The 12,453-nt window shown below is 41.3% G+C and overlaps 1 protein-coding gene across 8 annotated transcripts in view; it reads left to right on the forward strand.

Moving 5' to 3' along the window:
* The window catches only part of LOC115026305 (alsin-like), a 36,089-nt gene that overhangs the window by 5,124 nt on the left and 18,512 nt on the right, over positions 1–12,453 (forward strand). For 7 of the 8 annotated variants that reach the window (XR_003834283.1, XM_029459067.1, XM_029459068.1 and 4 more), the window contains exons 12-24: positions 1,222–1,390; positions 2,335–2,431; positions 2,670–2,747; positions 4,751–4,960; positions 5,371–5,542; positions 5,727–5,922; positions 6,535–6,600; positions 6,977–7,136; positions 8,185–8,316; positions 8,741–8,869; positions 9,617–9,640; positions 11,596–11,666; positions 11,797–11,863. Coding sequence is in view for 7 of the 8 variants with exons in the window: in XM_029459067.1 (XP_029314927.1) it covers positions 1,222–1,390; positions 2,335–2,431; positions 2,670–2,747; positions 4,751–4,960; positions 5,371–5,542; positions 5,727–5,922; positions 6,535–6,600; positions 6,977–7,136; positions 8,185–8,316; positions 8,741–8,869; positions 9,617–9,640; positions 11,596–11,666; positions 11,797–11,863 (1,571 nt within the window). In the remaining variant the exon portion in view is untranslated. The remainder of the gene's footprint in view (positions 1–1,221; positions 1,391–2,334; positions 2,432–2,669; positions 2,748–4,750; positions 4,961–5,370; positions 5,543–5,726; positions 5,923–6,534; positions 6,601–6,976; positions 7,137–8,184; positions 8,317–8,740; positions 8,870–9,616; positions 9,641–11,595; positions 11,667–11,796; positions 11,864–12,453) is intronic. The other variant, XM_029459071.1, reaches the window with a different exon arrangement.

Genomic DNA, 12,453 nt, shown 5'->3' on the forward strand with positions numbered 1-12,453 from the left:
CCAAGAGTTAGATGAGAAGATTGATACCTGACCCCTAATTATGAAAACAGGAGGTTAGTATCTTAGCTTAGCATAAAGACTGAAGAAGCTGTTCACAAAGAAACATTTAGCTAATTAACATGCTTCTGCATAATCACTGAAATGTGCTCCTCTGTGAAGTTGCAGCCTGGCTGACAAAGAAGTAGAATATAAATGTTATCTCCCAAACACACAATACTTCTGCCTGTGTTTGCTTTTCCCTTTGGCACACTGAACAACAATGGGTTCTCGGAGATCTGACGTTATCATCTCGGATGAACTGATATAGAAGTCAAGATCACAGCATACACATGCTCACATATTAAAATTAACGTTGTTATCTTGAGATAACATTATTTTCTTTTGTGAGATAACATAATAATTAACTAGTTCTCAGGAGAGAAGGAAAATTACTGCACTTTTAGTCGCATAACTTAATGTGAATTATTCTGCACATTAGTAAAAGTTGAGAATGAATCACAGTTTCTTCTGTATTGTCATTATGATGAGCTAAGAATCATAATATATAATCATTATATATATATATATATATATATATATATATATATATATATATATATATATATATATAAAAAAATATCATAGACCTGTTTCAGTTGCCACCAAAATCTTTATGTATGTATTGGATATTGCAATAAATAATTTATAACCTTTGTTAACCTGTGTGGCTGCACAGTAGTGTTAATAGCAACATTAGGATCTTCCACATAACCCTTCTCATGTTCTTTATTTTGACTTAAGCTTCAGTGTTTCTCTTTTAGTTCTACCTGCTTTTCTCTGTTGCTGAGATTTCCTGCTCTTTGCCTGCTTACCTCATCTTGACAGATTCACACAGCTCACTGTTGGCTATTTCGAGGATAAAGGTTTTACAAGTTTGTTCCAGAGGAGCTCACTAAGTCATTTGGGCGTGTTCATATCAAACCAGTTTGCTGCAGGTTTATTTGTGTTTGCCCATGTAGTAGCTTTTATTTAGGCTGGTGAGAAGATGTTAACTGTGGTGTAGTATGTCTGTGGAGAAAAGGCAACACTGAAGCAGCTACAGACTTATGTTACCCTCGTTATATGTGACACTTTGTGTTTAGGTTTTTTAGTTGTTAGCCTTGGCAGATGCTCAAATGGAGCTTGTAGGTGATGGTTCAGTTGGTTAACACATTTACCATTACATCATGTGTTTTCTTTCAGGGTCTCCACAGCGACGGCGGCCTTGTGCCTGTAGGCCGTCCCTTGCTGGTCAGACCCAGGCTGCAGCACCGGAGGAGGCTGGAGACGGGCTGCCATCTCTAGAGACAGAAGTGTGGAGCTGGGGCCGGGGGTCTGAGGGGCAACTGGGCCACGGAGATCGGCTTGCCAGGTGTGGAGACACGCATGCTCTTATAGTATAGCCCCACTTATATATAATATATAATACATTTCAACAGAAATCATTCTAGGATCAAATATTTACATAATGCACCGGTGTCACAGTTTATCCTGCAACTGAGGTTCAGTCCTTACTGCTCTATTTCTCAAAAGTGTCTAATGACATACTTTTTGTATTTGTTGTGCTTCTCTTTTTGAATTGAATATACTTTATTTCAAACATTTCAAAAGAATAGAATGAAAATATATTAAAAGCAACATACATGAACATTGTTCTGTCCCTAAGGCTCACATTGAAGGGGCAAACAGGCGTTTATGTTGTCTGCCCCTTGCAGTCAGATTTGCAGCCAGAGGCTTGTCCTAATTAGTCTTTAAAAATGTAAACTGGTTTGGAGGCAAATTCTTTTAGTAATTTGTAATTGCTTCCTTTGCTAGATCTGTTTCCTCTTGTCTGTCTTTCTAGGCATATGATTCTGTAGTTGACACTGTTTGTTTTGTTTTATTTGTTTTAAATGTCATGTGTTTTAAATGTTTGCGTGTATATCGTTTGAAACACTATATTGCTGCTATCTTGCCCAGGGCTCTCCAGGAAAAGAGATTTTGTAATGTCAGTGGGATTTACCTGATTAAATACAGGTCTAATATTTTTTTTGTCTAATAACTATAATAACGCTGTAATTGTGTGACGGTACTAACTTTACATGGGATAAGATACTAAAATAAATGATGTGAAATGACAGAGAAATAAAAATACACAAGACTAGAACTCTTAGACGGTGTGTACACAACCCGTGTAGAATAAGCAGCAGTCACTAGTTGTGTGCAAACTTGAAGTCTAAAAATACACTTTGGTTCGCTTTTATGCGTTTGTAGTGCAAGTGAAACTCAAGCTGTGCCGACGTGTGTGTGTGTGTGTGTGTGTGTGTGTGTGTATAGACTCCAGCCTCTGTGTATCAAGTCTTTGACCGACGAGGAGGTGATCAAAGTTGCCGCAGGGTCACACCATTCGCTCGCCCTCACCGCTCACTGCCAGGTAAAGCACACACGCATGCGATTGAACCTTTGTATGAGGACATAGTATGCTCCCTAGCCGCTGACCTAATATATCTTAATCCTCACAACTACAGGCCTTCACCTAACCTAAGTCTAACCTTAAGCTTTAAATGTAGTCTGATACAATACTTAAAAGAACTGACAACTATTGTCATGGTTGTTTATGTCTAAAAGCGCACACACATTTACACCAACTTACTTATCTCGTGTTTTGTCAGGTGTACTCATGGGGCAGCAACATGTGCGGACAGCTCGGCCACGACAACAGTCCTGTCACTCTACCTCAACAGGCAAAGGTACAGCAATCTGTCAGTCACTCCTGACATCAATTCAGTCATTCACACAAACAATTATTCAGAGACAGACAGAGAGAGAGAGAGGACCGACAGAGAGACAGAGAGAGAGGACCGACAGAGAGACAGAGAGAGAGGACCGACAGAGAGACAGAGAGAGAGGACCGACAGAGAGACAGACAGAGAGAGAGGACCGACAGAGAGACAGAGAGAGAGGACCGACAGAGAGACAGAGAGAGAGGACCGACAGAGAGACAGACAGAGAGACAGAGAGAGAGGACCGACAGAGAGACAGAGAGAGAGGACCGACAGAGAGACAGACAGAGAGGACCGACAGAGAGACAGACAGAGAGAGAGAGGACCGACAGAGAGACAGACAGAGAGAGAGGACCGACAGAGAGACAGAGAGAGAGGACCGACAGAGAGACAGACAGAGAGAGAGGACCGACAGAGAGACAGACAGAGAGAGAGGACCGACAGAGAGACAGAGAGAGAGAGGACCGACAGAGAGACAGACAGAGAGAGAGGACCGACAGAGAGACAGAGAGAGAGGACCGACAGAGAGAGAGGACCGACCGACAGAGAGACGGAGAGAGAGGACCCAGAGAGAGACGACCGACCGACCGACAGAGAGGACCGACCGACCGACAGAGAGAGAGGACCGACAGAGAGACAGACAGAGAGAGAGGACCGACAGAGAGAGAGACAGACAGAGAGAGAGGACCGACCGACAGAGAGACAGAGAGAGAGGACCCAGAGAGAGACGACCGACCGACCGACAGAGACGACCGACCGACCGACAGAGAGGACCGACCGACCGACAGAGAGAGAGGACCGACAGAGAGACAGACAGAGAGAGAGGACCGACAGAGAGACAGACAGAGAGAGAGGACCGACCGACCGACCGACAGAGAGAGAGGACCGACAGAGAGACCGACAGAGAGAGAGGACCGACAGAGAGACAGACAGACAGAGAGAGAGGACCGACCGACCGACAGAGAGAGAAAACCGACCGACCGACAGACAGAGAGACAGACAGACAGAGAGAGAGGACCGACCGACCGACCGACAGAGAGAGAAAACCGACCGACCGACAGACAGAGAGAGAGGACCGACAGACCGAGAGAGAGGACCGACCGACCGACCGAGAGAGAGGACCGACCGACCAACAGAGAGAGAGAGAGAGAGGACCGACAGAGAGAGAGGACCGACAGAGAGAGAGGACCGACAGAGAGAGAGGACCGACAGAGAGACAGAGAGAGAGGACCGACAGAGAGACAGAGAGAGAGGACCGACAGAGAGACAGAGAGAGAGAGGACCGACAGAGAGACAGACAGAGAGAGAGGACCGACAGAGAGACAGACAGAGAGAGAGGACCGACAGAGAGACAGACAGAGAGAGAGGACCGACAGAGAGACAGAGAGAGAGGACCGACAGAGAGACAGACAGAGAGAGAGGACCGACAGAGAGACAGACAGAGAGAGAGGACCGACAGAGAGACAGAGAGACAGAGAGAGAGAGGACCGACAGAGAGACAGACAGAGAGAGAGGACCGACCGACAGAGAGACAGAGAGAGAGAGGACCCAGAGAGAGACGACCGACCGACCGACAGAGAGGACCGACCAACAGAGAGAGAGGACCGACCGACCGACCGACCGACCAACAGAGAGAGAGGACCGACCGACAGAGAGAGAGGACCGACAGACAGAGAGAGAGAGAGAGAGAGGACCGACCGACAGAGAGAGAGAGAGAGCGGACCGACCGACAGAGAGAGAGGACCGACCGACAGACAGAGAGAGGACCGACCAGGTCCTTTTCTCCATTAGCAGATACAGTAGTAGCCCCGGTACTAGCCACGACTTTTGTCATGCCGTACCGTGCAGAGGAAGTGCAGGATAAGAATATACAGTAAAGTAATCACGTTGTAGTTCCACCAACAAATCTACAAAAAATCAGTTAATAACCTAATAGCATATTGTGTTTTGTCCCTGTCTGGCCACTGTAGCTGTCTGATGGTCTTCGGGTTTGGGACGTGTCAGCCGGTCAGAGCCACTCTCTCCTCCTGGCTGATGGAGACTGTGTCCAGCCGGTCCTGTTGTATTGCGGCCAGCAGCAAGAACCAACATCAGTGCTGAGTGAGAGGTCATGCCAGAGGTCACCCAACAGAGCAGATAGTTATACAGTCAGACCCACCCTGCTGCCCTTCTGCATGGAGGTGTGTATGTCCAAAACACAACTGTTTGTGGTTTTCCTTCAACAGGACAAAAAGAAGATGATAGGTGGAGCACTGGTAGTGTGGAAGTGTATTTATGTTTACATATAACCTCACACTATTTCAGTATGGTTAAAGTTCAAAAAGTATGCTTATAAAGGTATATGGGTGGTATTGGCAGGAATCTTACAACACAAGCATACATCACACAGAGACAAGAGTCAATCACAGCTGCCATTTTGAAATCTGGTAGACATACGTTGAACAAAGGCAGGAAGTCAATTAAAAGCTGAGAAACGGCATTAAAAGCAACAGAGAGAAACAAAAAATACTTAAATGAAAGAGAACATAACTAAAATCATTATTATGCTGTTAATGTATGACGAACATTTTCTTCTTGTGTGTGTGTGTAGATGGGTTACATCAACAGCGTGTGCAGCGGTGGTCAGAGCTGTGCGGTGTTGGCAGACCAGAACGTCATGGGTTTTATCTCGGCTATCCATGAGCTGGCCTCCAGAGAGAGACAGTTCGACTGCTGGTTGAGCAGCATTAAGAAGCTCCTCCTCACACCGCTACGTAATAGAGGTGAGAGGGTCTCAGTACTGGCTCCATCTGTGTTGATTAACACCAACTGCTGTGTTGTATCTACTCAAAATATAAAGAACTGTGTGTAAAATACAACTAATTATCTGTGAAATAATACATACATGATTTGAGCATCTACTCAGTGTGTGCATTAATGTGCAAGTGTCTGTGCCCTCCTCCACAGAGAGTGTGTGTCCGTCGTTAGGTGAGCCATGCACGCATCTCTTCTTCTCTCTCTGTGAGAGTTTTGTTCGTCTGAGCGTCCTGATCGGTCGACACTCCACGTCACTCAGCTACTTCCTGCATGATGTGCAAAGCTCTGATGTCACTTCCATTCCCCTGGTGACGCACACTGAGCACTTTATGGACATTTATAAAGAGTACGGTTCACTTTTTTCGTCTCGGCACACACAAAGCCCATACTGTATTTATTAATATGGACATTCTAATATTTGTTTTATTGCAAACATACAATTTTCTTGCTTTTGTGGATTTTTCTATTTTTTTATTATGTGTTTTACTTAGTGTCACCCTTTTCTTGTGCTTTAATGTTCCTCTCATTAGTTCCGTCCCACTTTATCTTTATCTAACTTATCTGTGCAATTTGTTTTGACAGAAACTGAATTCAACTCTCATATAACACAAATCCCTTTATTGGCAAATACTGTGGCTCTAATTATTTCTGCAAATGCTTTAACAGTTAAAAATGACATTAAATACAAGCTTGTATTATTTGTCTCAATGTTGAAGTCCACTTCTGTAACAACAGGGTTTAAGACTCTTTTTCCAGAGCAAATAAAATGAAAGCTTACAGAGTTTCTGTTGTAGATGGAGCAACAGTAAGAATACCGTTGATATGAGATACCGGGTTCAAGTTGTTTTCACCAAGGACTTAATAGTTAATTTGACATTTTTATATTGTATCTAGTATGTGAATTCAAATGAGACCCACATAAACATCTCTCTCCCTCTCTGTGTCTGTCGCTCTTCAGGTACTGTTCTTCAGTGGGTAACTTCCAGGTGATGGGTGGATTCCGATCACTCCATAAACTCTCACTGTAAGCTCCTTTAATGTTTTCCTTATGTTTTCACTTAAGGAGCCCTGCTCACCTCACTTGGCCTTGCCCCAAAAAAGTGCATTTATGAGACCTCTGCGAGTGCCACCGCTAGAGCCTCTTGCAACTCTGCATTTTTGGTTGAAACACAGCCTTAATGTTAGCATAGAACACCTTCATCATTACTACTGACGCTCATGCTAGAAAAACAGTTATTCTGTGTTTTACCCCAAAACAAACCATAAGCTTAAAGCACAGGAATGGATCTTGTGCAGCCAGAAAGAATGACCAAACGGCAAGTTTTTAGAAAAGCTCCCATCAACTGAAAACATTGTAGATAATTGAGTCATGAGTTGTATTTCTTTTTGTCTCTGTCCAGTGAGTGTTTAGGCTCTCAGCAGACCATGCTGGCTCAGCTGTGTGTATCAGACCAGTCTGTTAGTGGGGATGTTGATCTGGTCTCCTTGTTTTACTGGCCTCTGCAGCAGCTCCACCAGTACAGCCGAGTCCTGCTCAAACTGGCAGCCTGCTACGATGTGGTGAGGAGAAAACTCTCTGTTCTCTCTTCTCCTTTCTTCCTTCTCTTTTGTGATCTTCCTTCTTTTACCTCTCTTCCTTTTTCTACAAATGTCTTTATTTCTAATGTTTGAATAACTGGAAAATGCTTATTTTTTTGTAAGATTATTCTGCTACACTTGTGTCCTAGACATAGTAGGAATGATTGAACAAAACAAGCTTTCAATGTATTGTCACATTTAAAGAAAGTTACAGTAGCTTAAATAATATAACAAAAATACTCAACAAAAAATATTCACATTTGTAATGTATAGTTATTTAGCAGTAAATAAGCATTAAAATCAAAAACTAAAGCTTAACAGTCTGTTATTTCCATGTACAGCTGAAGAGATTCAGCCTTAACTACTGAATGTATTTTGCAGTTTGGTGCTTTCCAAAGATTTAGCTGATAATAGACATGTCTCCATTGTTTTTCAGTCTCTTTAACATACCTAGACTCCTGTCATGCTCTTGAGAGTGGTTTATTTTTGGAGCAGTGTAACATACTGTATACTTATTTTCTACTATTATTATTATAACATATTTCAGCAGTCGTGGAAGAGGTTTCTGTTCTTTGGTGTTATTTTAATGAAGTCGGTTCTCATCATGTTTACTACAGAAGAGTAGAAAATAGGCCACTGGCTCGAGGGATAGAGTAGAGGAAGGGAGAGAGATAATAGATAGATATATATAAAGAAGATAGATAGATAGATAGATATATAATAAATAGATAGATAGATATATAATAGATAAGATATACATAGATAGAATAGATATAGAGAGATAGAGAATATATATATATATATATATATATATATATATATATATATATACACACACACACACACACACACACACACACACACACTACACACACACACACACACACACACTGTCTAATTATAACGGCCATATTTGTTCCAGTGGTCTACTACTGTCGTAATAACTGGCAAAGTGTACTCTTCTTTATGTTCTTAGAAGAAAAAGAAAGAAAAGCCAGTTAAACCTCTAACTTTTTCTTTTCCTCCCCAGTTAACTGCAGAGTATCAGTCCCTCCATCAGGGCTGTGGTCAGTATGACTCCCTGTCTTTGTCCCTGTTGAGGAGGAAGAAGGAGGCTGAAACCACCTTCCTCTTCTGGAAGACCCACTCTGGAAAAACTACAGTGAGCACAACTCCGTGTTAAGTTATTTAATTCAGTGTGATTGAACTGATTGAGTGAGAAAAGGTTCGAACGTTTTTCTCAAACTACGATACACAGAAGACAAAGAGAGTCTCTGAGGTCTTAAACCGCTTGTGTGGCATTTATTCCACTACTCAGGGATAACTGCTGTTCCTGCTCACAGGATACAGGAACATTGTAATTGAAAAAACATGGCTGTCTGTTTGCTTCTTTTGAATCCCTTATTACAAAAGAATAGCACAGGGTGGTGTTATGTGTGTCATTAATTAGCTAGCTGCAATAGTTAAAGAGCAAGTAGATATGTTGAATAGTGAGGTGCTCAGATGGAAACCATGTCCATCTACACAGTTGTTTTCAACAGTGTCAGATTTTAATAAGCAAATATACATGTGTGCTTGTTCATCAGGAGGTCCTGCGTCTCCCACAGCGCCGTGTGTTGTGTGAAAGCAGCAGCAGATCTCTGACTCTGCAGAACGCTGGGCGGTTCTCCAACCACTGGTTCATACTGTTCAATGACACCCTGGTGCACACACAGGTACGCACACATGCAAACACAGATCGGTACTAAAACATTGCCACATTATGGTATATTTCTTCTACTTGTAGGTAGTTTATGGTGGACACCAGTAATTATCTACAGTTTATATATAAATAAGATTAGCTAACAATATCTACATTAACGTGGTCACATCTGTTGAAAACTAATAACACACACTTTTCTTACATTAGATGCATCAATAAGTCATTACCTTTTTAAAGTAATGACAAACCAAAGAAGGTGTAGGCTGAAGCCTCAGCTTATTACACCTCCCCTTTTTACATGAATTATTTTCTACAGTTCGCTTTAGTTGTATACACTGAAAATATAAGAACAGAATACAATGCATGTATTTTATGTATATTTTATGTGTTTAGACCATATTTTTGAATCTATTTAGTGTTTTACACATTTTCATTTCCTTTTAAAACTGTTCCACATATTAACTCCTTTGACTGTTGGACATCTTTGTTTTGCATTTGTTCTAATCTTTGTTTTTGTAAAAATGCAAATTCCTTTGATATTGACTCACTCTAACTTGGAACAACCTCTGGATACAGTCTGGAAGCATCTAGTTTTTAACTTTATATATTAATTGTGCAGTTTTAAAGTCCACCAAATCTCTAAATTTGAGAGCATTTGAGATCGCTTCCACTCGATCTGTCTTCCTGGTGTTTCTGGACTTCTACTACCATGTTTTTCAGATAAAGTTCAATGTGTACATCGTATCTTTCATTCACTCAGGGGGCCATTCCCTCTCAGAGCCTCGTAAGTATATCTGACACCAGTTTACCAAACTTTACCCACCCTGAGCTTTGTGTTGCAGCGGCATGGCTGGCCCCTGTTCAGTGCTTGCACTCTGACAGGTTCACATGGGATTAGTAAGCAAATAAATAAATGTTAACACAGGATTTAATGTAATGTTAAAGGGACTGCAAAACCCAATACATTTTTCAGTTGCCAATTTAGTAAGCACATCTAGCTCAAACTACAGTGCCCTCCAAAACTATTGGAACAGCGAGGCCAATTCCTTTATTTTTGCTGTACACTGAAAACAATTGAGTTTGACATCAAAAGATGAATATGAGAAAAAAAGATCAGACTTTCAGCTTCTATTTATAGGTTTATTTGTATAGGAACATGTGACTGACAGGTGTTTTTCACAAAACACCTGTCAGTCACATGTTCCAATACTTTTGCTCACCTAAAGATTTGGTGTTCTGTTAACAACAATGCTATCTTCTAAGTTGTTTATCAGATCTAGATGTAAATACCTGGAAATAGAAGCTGAAAGACTGATCTTTTTTTTTCCTCATATTCATCTTTTGATGTCAAACTCAATTGTTTTCAGTGTACAGCAAAAATAAAGGAATTGGCCCCGCTGTTACAATAGTTTTGGAGGGGACTGTATGTATTTCAGTCCAAGAGCCCGTCAATAAAACCTTCTCTCATGGAGGATTATATGTTTTTGCCAATTTTGTGTTGAAATCAATCAGTAATATGTTGTCCACCCCAACGAGTGGTAGACTAACTGAATAAATATCGGGCTTTGTAATATTGCACACCTTGGTATTGCATCCTGTGTTAACATGTATTTTGTACATGTTGTCTCGATAGAGTCTAAACTTAACCACTGCCAAACAGGCTGCTGTATTTGTGTTTAGATGTGTTTGCAACAGTGATCGATTAGTGGGGAAAATTGAAGAGGTCATAGTTGCAGTAGTTTATACTGATGAAAGGATGCAACTCCCTGCTGCATTATAGCTTTCAAAAGCATCTGATCCAAGAGACAACCGCTTCAAAGAGCAACTTGGAGGACAACATACTTACTGTTTACTTTTCCTGTGCGTCTCTCCTTTCCTACTTGGTGATTGTTTCAGTATACAACAGTTTGCGACTGAACACTGACTAACAGTTTTCCTTCCTGTTTGGTGTGGGGTGGTGTGTTAATATACAGCAGAAAGTGCTGAAACCTGTCCTGCGTCTCTCTGTTGGTTTTGCTTCATGTCCTGTGTTGTGTAGTAGACCTTCGACATAGTGTTAATCCTGCATTGCACTTGAATACGCATCTTGCCTACATTTAATAGTTGATCTTTGCTAAACTGGACAAAATGAAAGTAACAGGATCAGAGGTTTTGCATGTTTATGTTTAGGCATCTAAAGCATACTTTTAGATTCCCTACCTTCAAGGCGGCCTTGTTGTTAGTTCCAGTATATAGTGAAAATCAACCGGCACGGACTCGAAGCCGACCTGCGATAAGCTTTGGGAAATATTCGTAAGTTAGGTTTGTCTAACTTATGTGTAGACATTATTAATCTTTATTAGACATTGTAATTATTATAACCTTTATTTTAAACCGGGAAGGCCATTTAGGCCTTTTTAGAAGGACGGCCTGATGCATATAAAGTAATAGAAGCACACAAAAGTTACACAATACAGCAACAATGTATTGCTCTCTCTCTTATACTCACACACATATGTGATCTGGATTTGGTCATTTCTCAAAAGATTGATTTGAATTAACAGTTACAGTGAATTAACTACAGGGACAGTCTCCCTGGAGTAACTCAGACCTTTGTCAGGAGCACAATGGGGGCAGTTCTGGTATTGAACTCAGCAACCTTCAATCCAATCTATTCGGAAGCCTAACCACTAGACCACCACCATCCATCTGCAGGAGGATGGTGATAAGTACCTGACCCGCTGCTCTCTCTCTTTGCAGTTCTCCACACATCATGTCTACCCTCTGACCTGTCTGTGGGTGAAACCAGTTACTGAAGACAGCAGCGGACTGTGAGTTTGTTGCTTTTAAAAATCCAAACTACGAATGTCAAAGCTAACATGACTGATGCTAAAAAAAGTAATGTTTTTCAAATTTACAGATCAAGTTAATTATTATTGTCATTGTGTTGTATGTCTTCAGCTATGCCATCAGAATGACTTGTCCAGAGGAGAGTTTCACCCTGGTGGCCTCAACGCCACAAGAGAAGGTACATTTATACACTTATCAACCTCTTTTTTTGCAAATTATGCTGCAAATGTTTTCATTGTTTTAGAAGTATTAAGTATTGAAGTGACCAATAGTGATGGGAGTTGTGAATACATAATAACTCATTTAAACATCAATGGTTCGACATCATTACTAAACGGCAAGAGGGGCATATTTCTAATCAATGTTTCACACTGCTAACAACAGCTTTTTTTTGGTTTTGCCCATCAGCCTGCAAACATCAAATACAACTAGCTGACACCACAAAACAACGTTCCTAAAATGCTAATGTTTACTTTCAGTTTTTCTCCTGGGAGATTTTCTTGCTAAAGAGGAATAAAATGTATTAATTCCTGTCCAGCTGATGTAAAACATCAATAAACTGTTTGACTGCTCAGTTCTTCAGTATTATGAGTTTTGACATACAGAAGATTAATTGTCTTCACCTCAGCAGATGGAGACACACCACTTATCTATCTCTAATTTGAATTTATTTAAAAATCTGATTTAACTTGTTTTCTGAAACTGGAAATGCAAACTGCCGCATGTGTCACCAGCACAGTTAGGAGGCAATGACCTTTATCTCTTTGC

Source organism: Cottoperca gobio, chromosome 21, assembly GCF_900634415.1.
Source record: "Cottoperca gobio chromosome 21, fCotGob3.1, whole genome shotgun sequence".
In the NCBI taxonomy this organism is placed as follows: domain Eukaryota; kingdom Metazoa; phylum Chordata; class Actinopteri; order Perciformes; family Bovichtidae; genus Cottoperca; species Cottoperca gobio.